Source organism: Zootermopsis nevadensis, unplaced genomic scaffold (assembly GCF_977971745.1).
Source record: "Zootermopsis nevadensis isolate Lab colony 2312 unplaced genomic scaffold, Znev_1.0 Znev_ptg000020l, whole genome shotgun sequence".
Classification (NCBI taxonomy): Eukaryota; Metazoa; Arthropoda; class Insecta; order Blattodea; family Termopsidae; genus Zootermopsis; species Zootermopsis nevadensis.
The window spans coordinates 8,678,724-8,702,670 of record NW_028259152.1 but is presented as its reverse complement, the minus strand read 5'-3'; the positions used below and the strand labels follow the sequence as shown (position 1 = coordinate 8,702,670).

Below are 23,947 nucleotides of genomic sequence, written 5' to 3'. Positions count from 1 at the left end.
CCAGAAGACAGCCAATTTCGTACTCACCGACTCGTGAACCTCAAATCGTACTGATATCTGATATCAGTTCTTTTTCAACCAATAACAGACACCTCAGAGACCTGAAGCTGGACACGAGGAACAACTATTGGGATTACATAACAGGTAGAGTCGCTTACGAGTTAAATAACGGTGTGCGCAGAGCCTCTGAACCATGTTGAGATATGGATCTTATAAATGCGTGACTAATTCTGACTAGCTAAGTGACGGAGTACATGAGAACTCAAATAATCAACTCATTAACTACTTAACGATCAACAAAATCAACTAAATTCTTATGTAATCAGATAACTGATAGCTAAAATTAGCTACGAACTGGCCAACTGGTTACTTACGGAGTAGCTAACAAGGTAGCTAAACATGAAATAGAAACTCAGCAGGTAATTAGGTGACTAAGTAACTACTAGCCTATTTAAAACCTTAACACTCGGAATAATTTCCTGACTAGCCCTGACTGGAAATGATCTTGCGGAAACTCGCTATGGATTACACTTCATTGGCTCAGAACAGTCCAATGGCTGGCCCCTGTGAACACAGTAAAGAAGTCTTCGGGTTCCATAAAAAGCAAGAGAACTCCTAATCCGCTGAGTGATTGCTACTGAGGGACTCTGCTCCAAGGAGTTATTTAATTACTATTATCCACAAGGTCACGGCATTTAGTTAAAATCCGTTGAATAGCTTCGGTGATTGAACAGAGAGATGGGCAGACACGACTTCCCCATCAGGAGCTTGCTATTCAAGAACTAAAAATTGTCATCCCGGAAACCAGGCTTAATTACATCTACCATGCCTGACCCTTTCCAACTCTGAGGACAGACTGTCCCTTGTAGTTCACGGCGCAACACATCGTGCATTCTGCAGACCGGACGTGCATGTCACTTGGCGACTGGTCAAGTCCAAGGCACGGGACGAATATGGCGGGAAACGCTGATCCTTTGTTTACACTATTTGTTGTCGGGTTTTCCTTTGTTCACTAACGCATGTCAACTCTACTTCTAAGTAGCCGTTTCTATCTCAGTCCTACAAAAATAACATGATCCCTATGTCTAAGACCACCAAGGCTTGCAGCTGGTCTTTTAAGTAATGCTCCGCGTATTTTAGACTATGAACCGTCCTTTGTTCACTGAGCAAACTAGAATACATGCCGAGTGCGTGGCGAAATTCTGGACTCCTATTGGTTGCAAGACGGGGAAATCCCAATCAACGCGGCCAGTCGATGTCTGTTACTGCATAAAGGCATAAATAACGTTATATTTGTCTTTCAAAGAACAAATCATGTATGTTTGCACTTTTATTTCGAAGTTACGCAACCCCCAAAGTAATAATTCAGGTTTCTCTTGGTCTTATTAGACGATCCGTTATAGCTTGTAGAGTCGCATGCTAGAATGATTGACACTTATTATTAGAAACAAAGGATATGGAATAAAATCGGGAATCTCCCGAACACAAACCATTTTCAACGGGACTCAAACTCAAGACAGCATTGACAAAACTGACCATCCAGAAATATTGCAGACTTACGTAAGACAAAATGTGCGAACGATGTGATAGGCAGGCCTGTAGAAATGATAGAACCGATGTCAAACGGACTGGCCTTTACAAATAACACACCCGGTGACAACTCGACTTCAAAGTATAAGTCGACTCGTTGCTCCTCGTAACAAGCAATACGAAAAGAGTGCCAAGATCAGAAACAATACAAATTATTCTAAATACTCTTCAAGGAGAGGGCAGAACCGGACAATTAAATCACTGCCTCAGGAATCAAAACTAGAAGTGAACGTACATTGCGTACCAGAGGCAGAAAAATACTGCTCACAGCAGGCTACAAGAACGCGAGTACCAAAAACAGAAACAAGAAAAACGTTTTAGAACCGTCTCACGTCTCAGGCAAATATTTGAATCCAGCCTGAAAGTAGCGGGGGGGGGGGGGGGATTTAAGGATATTATAAAAAAATATATATGCCGTCTCGTACTCTTCAGGCAGTTAAATCGATTAGCAGAAGATGGGCTAGACATGTGGCTAAGATGTCGAAGCTAGAAACACAAAATTTTGGTGTGAAAACCTTCTAGAAATCTGCTACTTGGAAGACCGAAAATGAAATGGAGAGACAATATTAAAATAGATATTAGGGAAGTGTGCAGTGAGGATTAAACTGTCACGGGACTGTATCCTGCATGTGGTAGGATTTGGTAATAACATGCATATTTATCTCATAATTAACGACTAAATAACAATTTTAGACGCAATACGGCGTCAAGTAAAAAATGAGAATTTCTACTCTTACGAGCAGGCCTACTAAACTGTTCTGGACGTGGAGGGAAACTGTCATGGACTACTTTAATATAATATCTTAACAAAACTGAGGAAACTCACGGAGAGCGTAAAAACAGCCGATCTACCATGATTCGAAACAGGGACTCCTGTAATTCGAAGTACCAAGTTTTACAAAATACAGAGTGGCAAAACATTTAATGCCTCCGTATTGTAGCAAAACTATTTACATCACGTATGGGCACAACCTTACTGCTGCGCACTGACAATCATGCTTTAAACTATTACTGCCTTTGGACTACTGCACTATCTATCTGTTGGAAACCCCTTTGATGTAGGCAATACATTTCACTGATGTGGTATTTGGGTTGCATGCATATGTCTAAATGTACTGACCAGAGAGACTCGTAACCAGTTCGACCAGACAGATAATAAGTAGTCAATCTGCACAAATGTACTGCGCTGATTTATTCTTTCTTCTTAAACCCTATTTCAAAAATTTACTGTTGCCTTAAAACAAGTAAACATTCAACACTTGGTTTTAAAACCGCAAGGGATTCAACTGATTCACGACAAAAGTAAAGTAGCAGGCTGTTTTACAACACGGCAAGGAGTTTTTATACCAGATAAGCAATTATCAGCTACGGAAAAACGACCTGTACCATGTAGTTAGATGATGTACTACAACGCCATAGACATTTTCGTTTCAGGTTTGATATGTCCGAAACGTGAGACGCATTCATGAGGTAAAATGTCGCAGGTTTCCCATGAAACTCTACAAAAAAGCCGTACGTGAATCAGCTATAAATAAATAAACAAATATATATAAATAGTGGTATTCACAAAAAAGTCTTAAGCTCAGAAAAGGCCTAAACAACGCCCTCAAAATGCTAGATTTCCCCTTTAACAATAAGTGTTGCACAACATTGACCAAGTGAATTCGAAAAGACGCTACATAAATACTCGTACTCAATATAACATTAAATAAACAGTGCAAGGGAAAGAGCCAAGACAGAAGGAAGAAAGTCGATATAAATTACGTAAACCCTTCATGTGTGTGGGTTTAAACCGTTCTTCCTTAACATCACAGATGCAGCGTCAAAGCGGACGATTGTGAATGTCGAAAGAATATACAGATTGAAGTTGTTGGAGAATATTTTGGTTACTATCCTACAATCTCTCAGCGGAAACTGAGTAAAATCACAAAACCCTCAGACAGGACAGGCAGTCGCCGAGCTGAAATTCGACCCAGGGGCATCTCAGCACGAGGAAAATAATCTAACCTCTACAGAGCCACGCTAGGTGGCGAATGTAATATTTTAATCCAGCGAAAAAGAATGGTAAATAACCCTTATGCAGTAACTTGGAATGATTTACCTCTGAATACGAATAATAACAAATCATAAAGAACAATCAGTAACTTGCCCCAATCAGTTAACCTTTAAGGGTTCTTTATTAGAGAAAAATTATTGGACCAATCAGAAGTCCCATACATGCGTCACGGACCAACCACGATCTCAATAACACTTCATGTCATCCTCTAGACGACAGTTAGAACGAGGTCAACTTGATGGTGTAGTCCGAGAACCGTACAAATAGGACCAGAACACCCGTACAAAAACCTCCTTGGTACAATTTCTCCGTCAGTACCAGATAGTTACTTAACCGATCAATAAATGTGCAGTTCTGTGACTCCGACGGCTTATCAACATCACAACAGCCATCCACTGAGCAGATTCTAATTCAGTGTAACATCGCTCTTATGTAGGATTTGAAGTTTTCGCGGCGGTGAGTTTGAAGATGGCTGTCTTTTGGGTTGTTGTGCCGTGCAGTCTTCGTCCTGATATTGGAGGCAGCAAGAACCTCTGAAACGTCGGTAAACTTCTAACATATTACACGGCGCAACAACCCAGAAGACAGCCATCTTCTAGCATGGTTCTTCCTGAGAAACTGATAATTTCACAAGTAGTCTAGATTTACACACATTTTTATATAACCAGGAAGATCATCACCACAGAACCAGAAGTTCACTGCGTGTTTAAAAGAGCTGCCATTCGACCTCATCATAAGCCACTTGAATCCAGTTCACGTCCTCACATTCTCATTTCCCTAATGCATACATCTTAATGTTATTTCATCATCCTAATAACATTTAGTAAATTTCTGACTTTATTAACAATGTCACTGTTTTACAAGCAGTTGCTTTTATTTGAACTGCATGTTTAGACCGAAAACGGTCATCACTAAGATTCTACCCAAGGTACTGCACGTCTTCGATGAGAATAACAGTCAAGTAAATTAGGTATTTAATTTTGTCGATGATATAACATCGGATAAAATATAAAACAATCCACTAGTGCAATGTTAAATTCTACAAAATAATGAATTACAGCACAGCGGTGTTCTGTTATTTTTGGACTGGTGTGTTGTGTCTCCTATTCTATTTCTGACTGACAGTGACAATAAGGTCAAGAACACGTAAGCAACACACTGAGATGTTACACTACAGAATTAAAATATTCCGTGAAGAAAACAGATTATGACGCTCTTATGTATATAATCTCCACCATGCTCTGTTTCAGGTTCAAATATCCTCCTTAACAGGGTTATGATTCAAGTATCTGCACGACAGCAGGTGGTTTCCCGAAGACAAGTATTATCTCATATTTCTAAATTTAAAGTACAAATTATATGTCTATAAATGTAATAGGGATCCGCAGTGGCCCCGCGGTCTGAGGCGTGGGCCTTGTGCCGCTTGGTCGCCGGGACCGCGGGTTCGAATTCCACTCAAGCCATGGATGTTTGTCCTCGTTTTACTGTGTTGTGCTGTCCTGTTTACAGGTAGAGGCCTTGCGACGGGCCGATCCCTCGTCCAAGGAGTCCTACCGAATGTCTATAGACCAAGCCAACGAAAAGTTGGGACCCGTAGTGCTCAGGCACTTGAAGAACGGGTCGTTCCCAGTATCCCCCAGTATAAATGTAATTAGTGCTGACACTTCTAAACATACAGTGTTCTTTTCCTCGCTACTGAAGCGGTCACACCATTAAATACCAAAAAAGGAAGATAGAAAAAGCGATCCACAACCACTGGTTGATAAATACTGCTTCATTAGACCCTCTTCAGAACCAATTCTAAGAAACGTCTTTCTTCTATTTGGGGAGATTATGTCGATGAATGCATACAAATATCCAAGCACGTACTGCAGACCAATAAAAAGACGGGGTGGCACCAGTTTTGGCCATTTATTTTTACATTTTTCATAGATTAAATATCGCCGGTGGCCGAAGTTGTTGGCTTTTCTAAAAGAAAAAAAAGACACAGAACTCTGGACACAGCAAAAAGCCAGGCCAGAGATAAAGTCGTTAAGGGCCAAAGAGTAACATCATATGCCGCTTGGTCAGGGCTACGGCACACCACGTGAGGTGATGACAGATGAGTTTGGAGCAGTGGTGAATGATGGTTAACAGCGGAAAACCGAAGAACTCGAGACAAACCTGCTCCAGTGCCACTTCGTCCACCACTTCGAATCACTCGGGATTGAAACCGGGTGTTAATTACATAATTCCAGTTTAAATTGAGCCACGCCGTAATGTGATTTACAAAAATCTGAATTTTTAAGCGTTCGTTTGTACACAAGCCGTGAGGACCACACAGCATGTATGTGGTTCCCGTCCTCGCATGTGTGAATCTTGATATGCAGAAAGAGCAAATAACTTCTTGAAGGAAGTGCAAGCCCTGTTCCAGGAACACAAATCAAACATTCGTTTCAAGGCTGTTAAACCTGAAAACTTCCGCCGCATACAGAACAGGACAAGATCGTTCACAAAGGTCGACAACCTGTGGAGTAAACACATGTGAAACGATGTGCCAGTGAAGTAAATAAATGGATGGCAGAGACGCGCACGCGGGCTGCAGTCCGTGGTTCTAGGATATTACAGACTCTGCGTCCAATGCGATCTTGGGTTTCACATCTTGGAACTTCTTGATCAGCTTCTCAAGAAATGGGGTTTGTTCTTTATGAAGAAATTTATTTAATTGCTGATACAGGTTTGCAAAGGCAATCGTTAATAGTCTATCAGATGTTTGCAGTTTATTTAACGACGCTGTCAGCATCTCAGACAATACAGCGTCAAATCACGGCAAAGGATGTGGTCTAATTCCACACATTATCATGACATTTACCTGAAGGAAATGAGGAAAACGAAAAACCTGAGTCGGGACAGCCTGTATTAGGGTCGAGATTTGGACCTGGGACCTCCCTAATACGAAGCAGGAGCGTTAACAACTCGGCCGCAACAACCGGTAGTTACTTCGTAACAACATCGAAAGAAGGGTCATGGCCTCTTTTAAGATACTATCTCATAAATTTAAGATTCGTGAGGAAAACCATAAATCCCTGGCAGAATAGATGGTCCTCGGGTATAGACTCGAATCTGAAACCTCCAAAATAAAAAGCAGGCGTTCTGATGACCATACACTGATATTCAGCCCTAGTTGGCCACTTAGTTTAGTTGCAATGAAATGGTTTAACCATAGCTTAATGTACTTAGTTCACACCCCAGTTGATCAACAAATGTCTATCGCGGTAGACGCACCATCTCAGTCCACATAGGACAGGGATCGTCGGTTCGAACCCCACTCAGTAAACGGATATCCGTGTGTGTTTCATCCTTTATCCTTTGAATGTGCACAGACCAGGTTATTCTGACTGACTGTCCGCTACCCAAGTCTTGCTACATATGTGAATAGACTTGAAGAGCCTTTACAAGAACCGAACTGGGATGTACAATGCGGAAACTCGCAGAAGAGTAGCAAAGGCATTTCCTCGTTTATTTCGTAACTATTTGTTGTTTCTCATGAAACGTATCCGAACAGCTTTCTTTCGTCTTTATCCTGTATGATAATTAAAATTTCTTGGAAGGTTGACTGCTCATACACATTCGGCAAAAACCGCGTTTCTCGTATTCCTGAGCATACGGCACACAAATTAATCTGAAAAATACGTCCAAACCAGTTACAGTTTGAGATGAAGCAGCGAGACATCAGGTATTTGAATATAGTGGTGTGTAAAACAAACACATCATCAGGGGTTAATGGCAGGGACCTACCTTATGTAATGGGGAGTTTAAGAATGTGTAGAGATGTGCCTCTACTCCTCCATGCTTCTACCTGATGTGGTGATTAGATAAGCACAAGATACAATTATACTCATCATAAAATAACTTTAAAGCTTCATTTCATGATGTAGCTGGATAAGAAGATAAGTGAGAATATTAGACAAGAACTACGTAACTCAACTAAATAGAACCCTTCTAAAGATGATAGACGGATCTGAGGTTGTCTCGGCGACGATAATGAAGACGACTGTCTTCTGGGCAGTAAAGCCATGTAGTCTGGTAGAAATTTACTAACGTTTCAGAGGTACGAGCTGCCTTTATCATCAGGGCGCACGGTGTTACTGCCCAGAAGACAGCCATCTTCGAGCTGATTATCGTATCCGATTAATTATAACCGTGTTCACAATAGTCCACCACCGTCACCACGAGCCACAGAAATTAACGCACACCCTCACGTCCTATTTACATGAATATTATCATTGCAGATACATATAAATCTTCCAAGTATTCTCTTCCCTTCAAATTTCCCTACCAAAACTGAGATAAAAAGTCTAATTTCCCTCATGTGTTCTATTCACAGAATATTATAATTCCAGTGCCCCAGCTCCTTCATATTTTACTTTTACCTTCTACTTCTAATCTACGCCCAGGTCTCCCTCACGTGGTTGAGATACTAAGACTAAAAATTCTGTATGCATTTCCTCTATATGTACTAAATGTTCATCCTCGATTTAACTGCCGTAATAATATTTGATGAAGAGAACAAATTGTAAAGACCCCCATTGTGTATTTATTCCGATGTCTCCATACAGATCACATAATATAGATTTTATTTGACTTTCATTCATGTAAGACCTGAGTCACTGCCAGGAAATATATGTACATAACATCACAACATGCACTCAAGTACGTCTACATTTTAGAAATAGGTAAATAAATAAGAGTGTTTGACTGGCGGGCTTTGTCTGTGTAAGACTAGTTAAAAAAAAGTCTCAGATGATATCTCACCGTTTATTCAAGGGGAAGAAGAGTGGTTTAGTGACTCAATACTACAAAAAGATAAGGAGAACATGCTGTTGGATTAGTGGGTGTGAAAGATGGTTTCTCTCCCTGAGAAGGTCATACATTGAGGTAGTTTAGGACAAAGGGCTGAGGAAATTACTTTGACCTAAGGACAAGGAAATGATATAATGGATAAAACAACATAAATAGGATCTTCATAATTATTTACCTTCATTACTAAATATAACGTCCAATGAACACAAGGTAATGAACTGAGAAAGATATGTAGGGAACAGGGTAGACGAGAAATACACACAATTTGTTTTTCTGTCGGGAAACGTCAACTAAGAGCCATCAGAGTAGATAACAAAATAATATTGAAATAACCGTTTACTGTATAAACATGATAACGGCCTAAACTAGAGTCAGCCGGATGAGGTAGGAGTCGAATGGGAAGGAAATCGTTTGATTCCATAAAAGCACGAAATTTCTTGGTCATCGTCCATTTTCAAAGTTTGGTCCGAGAATTTACCTGCTAAGAGCGCACATGTTGAGCTGTGACGCCTCCTGACATCACAAATCAATTCCATGGCCTTTGCTCACCTGTCAAGTGGGGTTTCCCAGTGACAGAAGACGATGACCGACAGAGGAAAGGCAGGCCTACAAATTACGATGTTATTATAATGGCAGGTAAATCACCGTTGTCAAATTCATATTGAGGCTTGGTCAGAGGTGAAAGAAACTGGATGTGACAAGTATCGAAACTGGGGCATTATGAACAGAAAACCAATGCCTTATGGCCACATTACCAGGAAAAGTTACTAACAAACTCCGTAGCACAAGGTCTTGACAAGTTTGTGTATTTCAGCTGATAAAGAAATCCTCTGCTAAGGTGGAACAAGATGGCTCATTACCATGATAACAACAGACAGACAATAGACATCATCCTAAGCCAATTGATTGCAGTTCCCAACTTTACGCCTTGCTTCTATAATAAAATCCACCTTTTGTACCTTAGGCCCCTGACTGCTTTTTGCACTAGAAGTTTCCAACAAAAATTCTGATTCACGTGTCCCATACATTTCGTCTAATTGGTAACAAGTGAAGACAAATTACAAAGTTACTCATTGTGCAATTTTTTCTGGTCCTTTGTTAACTCTTTCTCATGCCATTATATCCTCCTCAGTTTTCCATTCTCTGCCTTTTGTTTCTTACGTCAAAACTCTCTCCTCAGAACACTACTCTGCAAAAACGAGAGTGGCAGATTTACGATATGGTAAGTGTAATGAGACATTGCTGTTGTGGTTGCCTGGTTCGTAGGGGTCGACACACTACACACGTGGAGAGGAAGTAATTATTGACAAGTTGCGTACTCACATGATGACGTCACCCATTCACTACTTTATTTACATTACACACTGCATACGGATTCATACAAACTCGGTTTGTTTTATTATACCAATGGTTCATTGACTTTAGTGATATGACTCGACAAGGATGCTTGGTTTTCTGCCCTTTCATTCCTATGTCAGAATAAGACTTGAATGACAGACACTCCAAAACAAAAGCAGGCTCCTGGTTCAGTTGATGACTAAGTTCATGGTGCGCGTTGCTTCCTGAAAACTTTACACTTACTCAGTCAGCCAAGGAATTTCCATTTTATATGGAAATCGAAAGTTAACTGCCGTCTGCGTGGTATATTTCTGGTATTAATTCATCATATGCATGGAAGGACTGACAAATACCACGAATCTGTCAAAGGGGCTGACCTTCGGACCAATAATCGAACCCCAGACCTAGAATGATATATTTTGCGACCAGATACATATCACTGTCTGTATTATTATATTCCTAAATGTGTATATTTTGGTGATGGAAGTAAAGCTCCATACATTCTTAACGTTTGCGCTAGGAAACATGGGGAAAAGTGATTAGCTTCACGCTTCTGTCGTCTTTACTGCAGGTATAGTGTTTGGACAGCAATGAATAAACTGGTACACAGGCATATCCCCTAACTCGTAATTATGAAGTACGTGTATCGAATCTCGGCCAGAGAACTCTTATCTTCACTGAGGATTTCCGTTTCCCCTTTCGTGTCTCACATTCTGCCTTGGAACAAACAATTCGCAGTTATGATCAACTTCTTCGTGTTCAAGCACCTCAAATGATTCCACGTCCAGTAACGTCTGCATTTCATACAGTAACGTAATACCGAATCAATGATAAATCAGTTCACTGTCCGAATCTTAATATGCTTAGACACACGCCTATCTAGGAATCCTGTTTGAGAGATCAATGTCCCGAAAACTTTTTCACCAGCGGCAAATCTTAATTTGTCAAAGACACATAACAGCACACCGAAAAATTTCGACTCACAAAAAGGAATTGCGAAACTATATACGGCCATAAATATGTATCTACATATAAATGCCTGCCCAATAAGAATACAAGTATTTGAAAACAAAACATAACACATGTCGGATGAAACTGTTGATGATGAACCAGTAATTCTAATAACGAAAGGCAAGACAAGGATTGCCTCTTTCAAACTATAACGTGCAAATTTCTTTTAAAAATTCACGGAGCTCCAGTTGCATGACACTGTAAAAGACTTAAGTTTATTCTACCGGTCATAATTCGTTTCCAAATGTTATCTTTCCTCCTCCTCTTTCTCTTTTTCTTCCTCTGCTTCTTCTTCTTCTTCTTCTAATCTTCCTCCCATTGTTTTTTCTACCTCCCCCATGTCGTCCTGTTTCCTTCGTATTCTCCTGCATTTAAATGTGCAGGTCTCCGGCCGTTACCATCGAAGCATCTCCTCTTAGGTCAAGCAATATTGTTCTTGCCCCTTACGTCTGTTTAGGGATCCTAGGAACACTTTAGCTTCTTAGGTGGTCTAGCGGTTAGAACGCTGGCCTTGTAATCCTGGGGTCTCGGGTTCGATTCCCGGCGGTGCCAGAATTTATAACTTGTGTTGGGCAAGGCCGTGGTCTAGGCATCACGGAGTTTTCCTCCGGGGGCTTCTCCGGTTTCTCCGTGGCATCCCAACAATTACTCTATTCACACACAGAAGAAGGCAATGGCAAACCACTTCTGGATCATCTGCCAAGAACGTATATGAACAGGTCCCAGTCCGAGAAAAGGATGGAAGGATCCTGTTCATATGGACCTGTCGTCAGACAGAACACTAAATAAAAAAAAATAAAGACTTACCAGACTTTTTTCCCCAATAGCACTTCGCGTCTAAGGGCCCACTCCTGTAATCACTACATACTCATTGAAGCACCTGAAAACGTTCCGCTGATCACCACACGAACTATAATTTCGTCACCTCTACTCTCCTGCGTTATTTGTATAAACACGTTACGAAAAAACAAGTTAGGAATCGTATGCAAAATGTAACAATTCGCCAGAATTTAACATTTTACTTTTATCTTACGTAACACAACAACGATGTTAACAAAGGTAGCATGGAGACTCCTCAACCAGATACTTCGGCAATGAAGAGACAATTACTATTGCAAGATTTAAACTAAAATTGAAATAACTAGACAACTTTGGGGGAGGGGGGGATCTCCATATCAAATGCCAAGGAGTCGGTCTCTAGTTGTTATATGCGCACAGGCGGACGGTTGATGCTATTTTAATAGGCACGCAGCAAGATTACGAATGCGCCTAAGAAGCCTCGAGTTCATTCTCTTTGGCAAATCCTAAACCTACAAATAATTATCTTCTATCTCTACTCACAGCATGGCGACTAGTGCCAGAACCAGTACTTTGACATGACTAGAATAATGTGTGGCTTTCAACATTAACAACACCCCTTATTCTAGTCATTTTGTACGCTAGTCATAATATGAGGGTGTACTTCTGAGGAGGGGGCATGAGACACACAGTGTCGATGGAACGCGGAAATCCGGAGTTTCGTTGCAATATGGAGTTCAACCACAAGTATTTACGATGCGGGTATACCTGCATTCTTATTCCTGGAACTTTCATGCCAACGCAGTGCTTTACAAACTGTGACACGCGGGTCGACTGGACCTCTATCTATGCAATGCAACAGTTCCTATTTTCCACATGACGGCGCACTAGAATAAAGCCCAATGTCTCACGCCACATTAAAGTTCTGTATTATTCACCATTTACATGTTTTGTTTTATTTATGGGTTATTTATCGACACTCTAAGTAGTTCAGGATAGACAGCATCGTATAATACGATGATTAATGAATAATGCATTAGGAAATCGGAAGAAGTGGTTGTGCCCTAATCTAAGATACTATGCTCGGAATTTGCCTGGTGGATATGGTGATATTAAGTGTTGTTGTTGTTGTTTTGAACTATGTTACTGGTGGCTTGATCCCAAGTTTTGTTACATAATGAAGAAATGCCTTGAACATTTTAGTTACACAAGTTAAGATATTTTCCAAAATATGAGCAAAAAATATACAATAAAACAAGACGAATAGCAGTACTTCATGCAATCTTACCATTCTGTGTTGGTGTGTACTTTACAAAAGGAGTGCGGCTGGTACGTAGATGAAGTGCCGTTTCTCATTTGGTGTACTATATACGCAGAACAGACGTAGTGCAAGACACGTAAGGAGCAGCAGACAAATGCAGTGTTTTGGGCCGTATTACGTATACCAACTACTGCCCGCGACTGTAATCTTGAGACTTGCGGGTCAAGATTACAGTCGCGAACAGTAGGCGTCTTGTAGAATATCAGTTCCGGAGCGATAAGTCTGCACATGCACGAGCTGTAAAGTTGTCGTATGAGATATGGAACGTGTGTTATGACGAGCAGCTACTTACTTGCAGACACGTGGTGTTACGTTTGTGATATTAGTGTTTCCGTAAAGTTTGTACTTCGTTGCTTACATGTACGGTGATTTGAGGTCTGCCTGGTGGTAGTTCCTGTTCTGGGATTTCCGGATAACAGTGTGTGTCGTTCAAAGGAAGAATGTGTAAGAGTGATAGTAAAGGGGAGTGTGAGGGTGAGGATTTTAGGGAAAGGGCGAATGGTTCCGAGTAGGGTTAGGGCGGCGAGACGATGTAGAAATGTGTATTTCTTTGGAATGTTTATTTAATACATTATAATGCTGGCCTAGCGGTACTACCTCGGCCAATTCATTTTTTTTAAAACAGATGCATTCTAAATCTGATTTCTGAAACGTAGGGATTTTGTTTAACAATCACGGAAAGAGCTTATATAGAGGTGCTCTGTTTCTTAAAACAGATATAAGGTAAGTTTAACCCAACGTTCTTCATGATTATGGTACAAGAGATTTCAGAAGCGTCGTCAATGTATTCAACAATGGCACGGCTTACAGAGTCACATAACTTCGATCAATTATTACGTAGAATAAATGTGTATAATTTATTGGGCCTAACGTAACATTAGTTCTGATTATGGTCGCGTCGACACTTTATTAGGCAATCACACAGATCACAGCACAAAAAGACTAAACTGAATTATGGGTCCTGGGAAGTTATCAAGGTCTGCGTGTGTGCGTGCGTAAGCAAGAATAAATATTCTATCAGTTTGTCATTTCTTATGCACCAAGGAAATGTAATGAGAAACAATAACGCTCACGTTCTAGTAGATCAATCGATTGCGCAGGCAAACCAGACGGTTTAGAAAACTGGAATTTGCCATTACGACTTAACTTCAGTAGGCAGTGAATTTAAAAGTTTCAAGCTTGGAGGACAGAACTAACATCTGCATCAGGCGAAAACAAAATGGCATTATGAGACATGAGAGAAAAAGCGTACCATACACACGCTTCCAAACTCATTTTAGATGAGGTAACTTAATCGTTTTGATGCAATGAAGCCAAGGCAACGCACAGGATTGTTCACAACAGCTGTAATACGTTACAGATGCCATGAAATGTTCATTTATTTCCTTAGCACCTCCATGTTTACAAATAAACCTTGGGACCATGCAGCTTCATGCCCAGTCTTGTAGCCTAACGGGGGTAAAGCGACTGGAGACTGAAGCTAACAGTTTATATCCAACGCTCAGGTTAAAAATGCGTTACACTTTAAATTTAATCTCCGAAACAAAGCCTAGGTTTTCACTGAATGGCGCTTGGCCTTTTAATGGTATTTCATCCTTAGAACACCAGCCATGAGTATCTATCGTGTGGTATGTAGCATTATCGCAGAAACGAGGAGTGGAACTTCCCAGAAAATCATTTAGAATTCATTTTAAAGTACCGTAATGCTATTTCAATTGCTGCTGTAGTTACGGAATACATACTAGCGACATCAGTCGTTCCTTGCCCGAGGTATTCTCAAAATAAACTATACAGAAATATGAAACAGCTTATTTAACACGACAAACCCGTTATGTGATTTATTGTGGCCCCTCCCAACCCATCTGCACTTCAAGAACAGCTCATTGTAACCTTGAATTCCAGCGGCAGCTGAACCAAGTGCGTGGACCTCGGCGAGATTGATTAGGGAGGGCCCCCCCCCCAAAAAAAAAAAAAAATACGTGAGACATTTAAAAGTGATTTAAATTATTAAAATTTTAACGATTGCATTAACGACATATTTGAAAAGTGATCGTCTACGTTAGATAAAGCCGTAACCGCAGTTATAAAACAGTTTACACTTCTTTGTAACTCAAACGGCACTTCTTTGGAAAGCAGTATACCCACAAGCATTGAATATGATAAATCTGCAGTCTGGCAAACTACCAGTAAGCATAATATGAACAAACTAACCAAATAACACCACCATTGGGAAACACTGAGAAGTAAGTCATTGTTAATAAATAGCAATAAAAGCTCCCTGCAATTACCAATTACTCGGAAACAGAAGGAGCAACAATGCAACATCAAGAATAGTATAAGAACGCATTTAAAAATTTTCATTTACAATCCGCAGGCTTTTATAAAAAAAACCCTTCAATTCCTTCTTCACTGTTGTCGGTCTCAGATACAAGACCACACATAAAGTAAACTACAGCAAAAAAACAAGCAGAAAATGCACTTTCGAAACATTAAAGTACAGACGCAAAGCCCTGGGCCGTCGCCCACCACCTTCACAGCCACTGTTGATTTTCCCCGAGCACTTAAACACACGTGTAAAAATGTTCTACCTTCTCACAAGATACCATGTTCTAGAACCACACAGAACAAATGGAAAAATATGGTTTCCCATTCTGAATCTGAATATTACTCATGGGGTTACATATTTACAGCAGTGATTAAATATATTTTATATAGTTACTGAAATCAAGTTATGAAACTAAGCACAGTTTCACTGTTAAACCAACTTATTGATTCTTCTTTCTTACTACTTTTGTGAATTTATTTAATTACACACACACACACAATAAATAATCCACGTTCTTCCCCATATTCTTATACATAACTCTTGTTTAGCAATATTCGTTATTTTTACATATTTCTGACATTAACATTTTACGTTACGTGCGTAGCCTATAACAACATTCTATACATAGAACAAAAATAATAGCATAAAAACTTGAATGTTTTAGGGTGCAATTAAAATGCAACACTGACCTTCGTCCTGATGATGCACTCAGCAAGACGATCTGCAATCCAAGTAGTCTAAGGGGGCGTGCCCATTGGATTCTTCAGCAGACGACGAAATTGCTATAACAGTATTCCCGCCTTGAGCGGTATGTCGTCGTAAACAACCAATCGAATTGAACAACCATGTTAAGATAAATTTGAAAGTAAATACAATAGTAAAAACAAAAATTATTAAATTCAAATACAAAACAAACACATCTGATCTCTCAAGTTCACTTATTTTCATATATTCATGAGCTACAGCTTTAAGTAGACGAGAAATACCTCGAATAATGTCGGCAAAACTGTCACTGGCTAAATCACTATCACCACAGCAACTAGACATTGAGTTCACACTGATTATGTTACTGATTAAGCACCACACAGTATGTATTATCCCTCCACAAACATTATGCAAAGAATCTTTCAGTTACTACCAATTTATAATGCTATACCAGCTGCAGCTTAACCTCCTACGTTCTACCATCTCGGATACCAAACACGACGCAGCCGAACCAGTGCTAAAAACATAGGGACATGAAAAGTAACTAAACGTCACACGCTATCGTACGCAACCCATTATCATTAGTCAATAGATTTGATAACGAAAATCGCCTATTTGCTGATGTGAGTTACGTTAATAGCATCATTATGAAGACTTTATTTGTTTTCAGAAAAAGCATTAACAGGGACATAGCACGGAATATCTTTAATGAAACTGAAAGTCATTTCGGTTCATTGACACCCGAAATGTGTCTTCAAACAAAAAATACCAAAAGTGAAGAAAAAAATCATTGTCTCAAAGCACGAAGTTAAGTAAGTATTCACACTTCAATTAAATGTACAGCATCCTTAAATCCTTTAGATTCTGTTTCCTGTTTGGATTTAATTGGTATTCATAAACTGTTGTGTAGCAATACAGAATAAAATGCACACATTAAAGTAACGTTAAATAAGATCATGCATGATTTTATGCTGTAAACTGGAAAGCATTTGAGAGAAAGAGGCCTTGCCTATTTCACGATACGGTCAGGTGTTCTCTTAAGATGACTGAGGAAATTCGTGAAACAATCTCACAGTCAAAATAGCTAGACAGTGTGCATCTCAAAGCATTGTCTATGTCTCAACACAAACTTCAGTTTGTTCACGAATGACATTCTGGTAGAAGAGTAATTTACGTTAGAATAACCATTACAAATGTTGTAAAGGCGACACCGCCACCAGATTTAAGTTACTTTAAGTTTAGTTTTGATTTGGTCACAATCGTGAATAATTAATTCTAAGAATCACACAAAACCCATAAATGCACTCTGTAGAAAAATTACTTAATTTTAGTATGTGGTATTTTTTGTTGTTACGATGTGGAACTGTGGCAGTTAATGGCCCCATTGTCCATCCCCCAAGATATGTGAGTGAATATGGTTGAATAATACTGGCAGGGGAAAATCGAAGGACTCTAAGAAAAATATGCCCCAATGCCTCTTTGTCCATCACAGATCCCACACAAGTTCGCACACCTACCACATTCAAGTCATTGAATTTTCAAATTAAAATGTATAACTTTCTATGTTAAATTTCAAATTTTATAAATGAACAAAATGTGCAAATTGAACGTACATCAGAGGAATAGCGGACAATCTTTACCACGTTTTATATTCGAATCTTCTGAACTGGTTTCGAATAAATTTGGTACTTGGAGTCTATATTAAAATGAAAATTATTTGTTGCCGTTAGATCTAAAAAATAACCCCTACTTCACTTTAATTTTAATTCGTTTTATTTTCTAGATTTTCTCACAGATGGATACATTCAGCTAGCTGTTAGGGTAACGAAAAGGAAATTATTCTTTCTGGACCCTAAAAATGCTCCTGAAAACTTCATTACGCAGTAGTCCGACATATGCCCGTTCAAGTACTAACAGGAGTAAAATGCCGAAGCATATAAAATGATCGAATCAGAAAATACGAGGCATCCTAGAATGATACCTCAGGTGATGAATGTACATCAAACAGGCCTACAGAAAACAAAATAGTGTCACACGTAAAAAAGTCACGAAGACAGTTCTTTACGTAAACGTCGGAAAGATCATTTGAGCCTTACCTTCAAAGCATCTGTATAGAATGATGGTTATCTTAACAAGTGTTCACGTCATTCTTTTAATAAGCGTCCTGATTACTGATGTTATTAGAGCTCGAAGTTAAAATATTGACAACCTTGTCATGTAAATGAAAACGATCAAGAGCATTTCCCTCTCTTTCTAAATAAAGGATTCTCTCCTTGAACCTGGCCATAGCAGCTTTTTCTGGCTTCTCCTATTCTTCCTCCCCGACTTTCCCCTCCAAAAAGCAGAAGACATATGACCGTGTAATACCAGAGTTTACCGCATGACAGCAGCATTGTACACTGAAAATAGGTCTGCTAATTGCTTATTACCAACTGTATATAAATTTTACTAGACAAAATGATTTTAATATAATTGCGTTTACGCAGGAATTTCTTAGCGTATGAACCATAGAAATTCAACGTCAAGCAGGTTATTTAAATACTTTCACCATATTTATTTGTAGAGTTAGATGCCACTGTATAAGTATATAATTAAAAAATATCTTCCATAAAATAATCACAGAACATACAATGATCTGAACTACATAGAGCAAGTTCTTTGGCTGGCAGTAGCCAAACTTATAAATAAATTCCTTGCCCTTCTTGGAACCTGGAAAAACATAAACATTCTTAGGATGACTGTCTTCTGGGTTTTTGTAATGTGTAGTCTGGTGAACTTCTACTAAACTACACAGAACAAGCCAGATAACAGCCATCTACAGAATCACCGCCTGAAAACCTCAAATCCATCAATCAGGTGATCCAGTCCAAGTGCTTGCCCAGTTCTCGTTACTTAATGATAAGTTAGGCCAGTGGATCTCAATGTTTCCTGATTCAGGGTCTGGTAATACAGCTGTGGGTTTTCTTATGATTAATACTGAATTAATCTTACATTGCTCAAAATAAATACCAGTAAATCAAAATACTACAATTAAATCTGAAATTGTATACCTTTGTGTGATATTAAAATGTAAGAGGCATCACAATCGTGCACACTGAACATTCACACAATGGCAGACCCTGTGATGTTCAACACAAACACTAGTCCCTATTATACAAATTAAAATGCTATTTGTCAGGCCACTGTGTTAAGTGTTGGACCACCCAATATAAGCTCTAGTTAATCAACAGTTAATGTGAAAGATGCCACACTCATGCACATGCAAAATGTTTGAAAAAGAATACTGTGACCAATCACATACACTACGGCTGAGAAAACCTTTAAAATCAGATAGCTACTGAATGGCATTAAACAGTTTCTACCAAGACTTCATTTCATTGTACCTTAATTTCCGAATGAGAATATTTATAAAAAGGTAAAATTAAATCTCACAACTTAACAATAAGGATTGTCATGCTACATCTTCTGATATAATTTATGAACAACTGGGTAGTAAACTATGTAACCTATTTCTAATTTTAGGTTGTACCTTAATTTACTTAAATTACTATGCTCTGACCATATTTACCTCTGCAGAAAAGGCCCACAGTACCCATTGGACAAGAAGGTTGGTAGGCTCCAATTTGGAAGATACATTCACAATACAGATAAAATTAATTTGAAACAAAAGAAAGGAAATGGATTACTGAGCAGCTAATGAGATGTCTTTGAGGACAAATGGTGAAGGAAACAACAAATTGCAGCTAGTCAATCAAATATCATTAAAAATGCTGGTAGGGGTGGTGACAGACATTAGAATAATAAGAAATAGTTTGTAAATTCTTGATTTATAGTATTACCAACTTCAGATGTACAGGGTTAAATGGAAGCATGACTGTAAATTTAAAACTGGAATTGATTTGGAAGGGAGTGGTCATGGCCTACCAACACAATCTCAACAACAAAAATCCCAGTCAGGATAGCTGGTCTTCAAGGCATAATTCAAACAAGAGAATTTTGAATATGAAATGTGTGATAACCACTATACCACAACATTCCTTCTCCTACCATTTCTTCATTTCATAGAATTTGGTTTCAAATGAAACAATTTGTATTCATACATCAATATGCCTAGAACATATTTCCTGTCTTATAAGTGCACATCTTTCAGAAGTTAATGACTTATGGCACCTACTTTCCTTCACATGCTTCATTCTGTATGATGATGCTAGGAACAACTACTACACAATTTAGGCACCCATTTCTTCAAACAGCTGGCTCCTCATTATCCAACCTAAACAGAACTGACAGGCAGGTGGATACTCAAAATTGTTGGACAATATGGTCGATTAACAAAAAAGACTAGGGTAAATAACAGCTCAATTAAATTATTAAATTACAAAGAAAATACATATCAAATCTAAAACTTCTTGACGATGGTGAAGAGTCATTTGAATAAAAATTTCCTTGGATACTATCCATCGTCTAGTAAAATATAAAACGTAAAACGACGTTTCGGAGATGGGACTCTATCTCCGTCTTCAGGTTCCTACACAGTTGGGCCCACTAGATAGAGCTAATCCCTATCTCCGTCCAGATTAGCTCTATCTAGTGGGCCCAACTGTGTAGGAACCTGAAGACGAAGATAGAGCCCCATCTCCGAAACGTCGTTCTACGTTTTATATTTTATACTTTACTAGACGATGGATAATATCCAAGGAAATTTTTATTCAAAGAAAATACAATATGGCATCAAATCAAGAATTTTGCAAATAATACTAGTACTTAACGTAATGCAAATTTATAAATGAAAGTTTTTTTCCCCCAAGTAATTAATAACAAGTATTTGCTTCTGAGCCTCACTTCCTTTTCTTTGAAGCAAGATCATGCCAGCGACTGAACAATAGTACATCTGTCGTGACTTAGTACAAGAAATACAGAATGTATTCAGTTAACTGTTGATAAAATTGAGCATTCTCACATGACATGTTGGATAACCAAAGGTCTGATAATTGGGAATATATTGTATATAATTTTCAACAGTATACAATTCTTAATATATTACAAAAATCTTTCACACACAATTCATAGTTTTGTTTGACATAGCACTATTCAAAGAATATATGAAAATGTTAATTAATGACTTTAATGAGTGCCTTCAAGTAATGGTTCTCACTTCAAACATGCCCTATAAAAATTATTTACTGAAGTAATAAAGTACCTATTATTGCTGTATATTGTGGGTTATTTCATATAGAGCCATACCATAGAAACAAGACTGTGTGAGCAGGATATGAAGTTCTCACAGCAGTGAGTACACAGATGGTGGAGGCAGCAAGGTCCTTTGAAACAATGGTTAACTTCTACCAGACTATACGGCACTACAACCCAGAAGATGGTCATCTGTAAGTAATAATTGAACTCCACATATCACCCTACACATCTTCTTCAATTTAATTATAATTTTAGCCTCATACAATTATACTCTCATTCTGCCCTGTCCTTCTTAATAAAATTGGAAAGTGAAAATAAAAATATGAAAATGAAAGCTATTCTTGTGAAACATGTATTCCTTTTGGTCCCAAGTTCATCAAAGTAATAACTTTCACCACCATTTCATTTCTTCTCTTCAGCATTAATACCATATTTTGTTTTCATCTTGTCAATTTCTTCCTTCTTCTTATCAATATCAATCCTCTTGAACGCTTTGTTAGACTGTAAAAAATACACATCATTACATACAAAATCATCTCACATGATTAAATGAAGAATAAAATAAAACTCAAATTAAATATTCTAGAGAGAGAGAGAGAGAGAGAGAGAAAGAAGAAAAGAGGGGGGCAAATGTTAATTTAAAATGGGGAAGAATATTTTACTGTCCTTACAACAAAGGCTACAGAGTATTTAGGGGTTTTATTTGGTAATTAACACTTCACTTCATCTAATATAGTGGAAAGAGGTGTAATTACATGTCTCCCACTGCACTTAATCTACTGAAATACAGAGTAGCAATTTCAAGTTAAATGATCATTGAGTGTCAAGATACAGTGAATTTAAAATGAATATCACAGGGTTAGATGCTTCAAAATTTAAAATGTACAATGGATTCACTCTGGAACTGACAGTGATTTATAAACTGCAGAAAAATGTGAACCGATTTGCAGAGTACAGCAAGCACAGGAATTCTTGCCCGGTGACATTCTTTATACTTACAGACAGCTGACATACTTGTGAGTGACAACATATTACTGCTCTGTCTGACTGCCCCACAACATGACAATGTCAGAACTGCATGTGCTTGTTAAGAGTATGATACAGTGGAAAGTACTGACTGACTGATTGGTCTGTTATCACCTAATACAATGCCAGTTCAGTCTAAAATACATTCACTAACTGAGCAGATCCAGTAAATTATGAAAGTGCCTAAAAATTTATAAACAGTGAGAAGCAGAAATAATAATTAATTAATTTACTTTGCCAAATTTCTATAATAATAGAAAATCAAAAACAAAGTCAAAGAAGCAATGGGAGTATCTGGAAAGTCCCTAGAAGCAGAATATAAAGAATAAGGCACTTCACTTGGAATCAATAGCAAAAAGCACAATCTAATGGTAAAAGCATGTTCCTTTTAAACATTAGGAATACAAACACAAGGCATCAGGGTAGAATTGCCCAACAGATTACAATCTAAAGTGTAAAACTTACCTGGTAATACAATACAACAAGGTACCGATTACAGACATTAAAGCCTGATAAATGATCACAAGCATTCTTAGCATCAAAAATATCTTCATATACAACAAATGCTGTTCCTCTTGTTTCAGGAGTGTTACCACTGGAAATAAAAGCAACCTTGATGTCATGCTCATTTGGAAACATATAGGCTAAAAAGTACAATTACAATAGAATATTAGTACAAATGTGCCATGTAACTCACACTCTAATTTGCCGAATTGCTCCGTATTTCCCAAATATATCGTACATTTCCTCAGCAGTAATCTTGTATGGAAGGTTACGAATATATAATATTCTGTTGACTTCAGGTGGTAGTCTCACCTACAGGGAAAAACAGAAACATCAAATTGAAGTTTAAAGGTTAGCAGGCTAACTCAATATTCATAAATTAAAAAGAAAACAGAGCAAAGAAAATTATACTATTAAAATTCTAGGTTATGAATAGTTTCGCAAACAAAACCAAACATATTAAATTTGCCGTTAACATTATTCACACTTACATTTGTCCGCCGTTGCATCATAGCCATTTCGGTAAGCAAATTAGTTGTTTTTAGTTATATTTCAAAGAATACAATAATACATACAACTGCAAACACTGATCTACCTGATCCCAGTAAATACCAACATCCAACTACAACGAAAATAATCACAGATTATCAGTTAACTATGTTACCAACATTGCACTCAGTGGATCACAGATTACAATAAAAAAGTAAAGCTGTCCTGCTACATGCTAGAAAGACCAAAAGCTAGATGAATAAAGAAAATCCATGACAGGAGTAAAACGATGGATAGAATAGAATTATGACCAAAAATAAGTCAATGGTGTTAATAAAATTATGTTATATGAATTTAAGGGTTTATTCAGCAGAAATTATGTTGGGGACCTCAGTTTAATTGCTATACTAGTACAAACATCACAGATATGAAATTTTGAATGTTCTTTTGGGTGAGGGGAGGGCAAAAGAACACAAGAGGCCATCAGCAGTAGGTCAAACCAAATTTGCTACACATTTGAGTAAGCCCATTTCAGATTTACAATACTTGAGTCATCTGAAAAGTGCAAAACCAAACTAAGATGCTGAAGACTGGTTATCTCTCAAGCTGAAAACAGACTTGCACATCTAAAAGCACTGAGGCTGTTACTGACATGAAGATGCTTAATATGTAAAGGAAAGAGGAAGATAAAACAAGAGTAAAATTACAAATGTTATAGGTACAAAAATAAGTATTTCTTCAAGTTGTT

The 23,947-nt window shown here is 38.3% G+C and overlaps 2 protein-coding genes and 1 long non-coding RNA gene across 3 annotated transcripts in view; 1 reads left to right on the top strand and 2 right to left on the bottom strand.

The window, feature by feature from the left end:
• Positions 1 to 16,485, bottom strand: part of Oatp74D (Organic anion transporting polypeptide 74D) — a 139,261-nt gene extending 122,776 nt beyond the window's left edge. Inside the window, exon 1 of the mRNA XM_022075529.2 lies at positions 15,972 to 16,485. The gene's annotated coding sequence lies outside the window, so the exon portion shown is untranslated. The remainder of the gene's footprint in view (positions 1 to 15,971) is intronic.
• LOC110835387 (uncharacterized) lies at positions 13,024 to 19,230 on the top strand. Its single transcript, XR_002544887.2, has 3 exons — positions 13,024 to 13,679; positions 16,658 to 16,799; positions 17,771 to 19,230. It is a non-coding gene; the product is annotated as an uncharacterized LOC110835387 (long non-coding RNA).
• A 1,740-nt stretch (positions 19,231 to 20,970) lies between these two features.
• On the bottom strand, positions 20,971 to 23,357 carry Sf3b6 (splicing factor 3b subunit 6). Its single transcript, XM_022075545.2, has 4 exons — positions 23,202 to 23,357; positions 22,904 to 23,022; positions 22,672 to 22,801; positions 20,971 to 21,681 (listed from the first exon to the last, which is right to left on the bottom strand). Exons 1-4 carry the CDS (start codon positions 23,226 to 23,228, stop codon positions 21,583 to 21,585), a joined length of 375 nt encoding a protein of 124 aa, XP_021931237.1. The 5' UTR covers positions 23,229 to 23,357; the 3' UTR covers positions 20,971 to 21,582.
• Positions 23,358 to 23,947: the final 590 nt, after the last annotated feature.

Coding starts and splice junctions, on each gene's coding strand:
- Sf3b6 (XM_022075545.2), bottom strand. CDS start 23,228: ATGGCTATGATGCAACGGCGGACAAAT. Junction 23,023..23,201: donor TGATGCAACGGCGGACAAAT/GTAAGTGTGAAT, acceptor TTTTCCCTGTAG/GTGAGACTACCACCTGAAGT. Junction 22,802..22,903: donor GCAATTCGGCAAATTAGAGT/GTGAGTTACATG, acceptor TTTTATTTCCAG/TGGTAACACTCCTGAAACAA.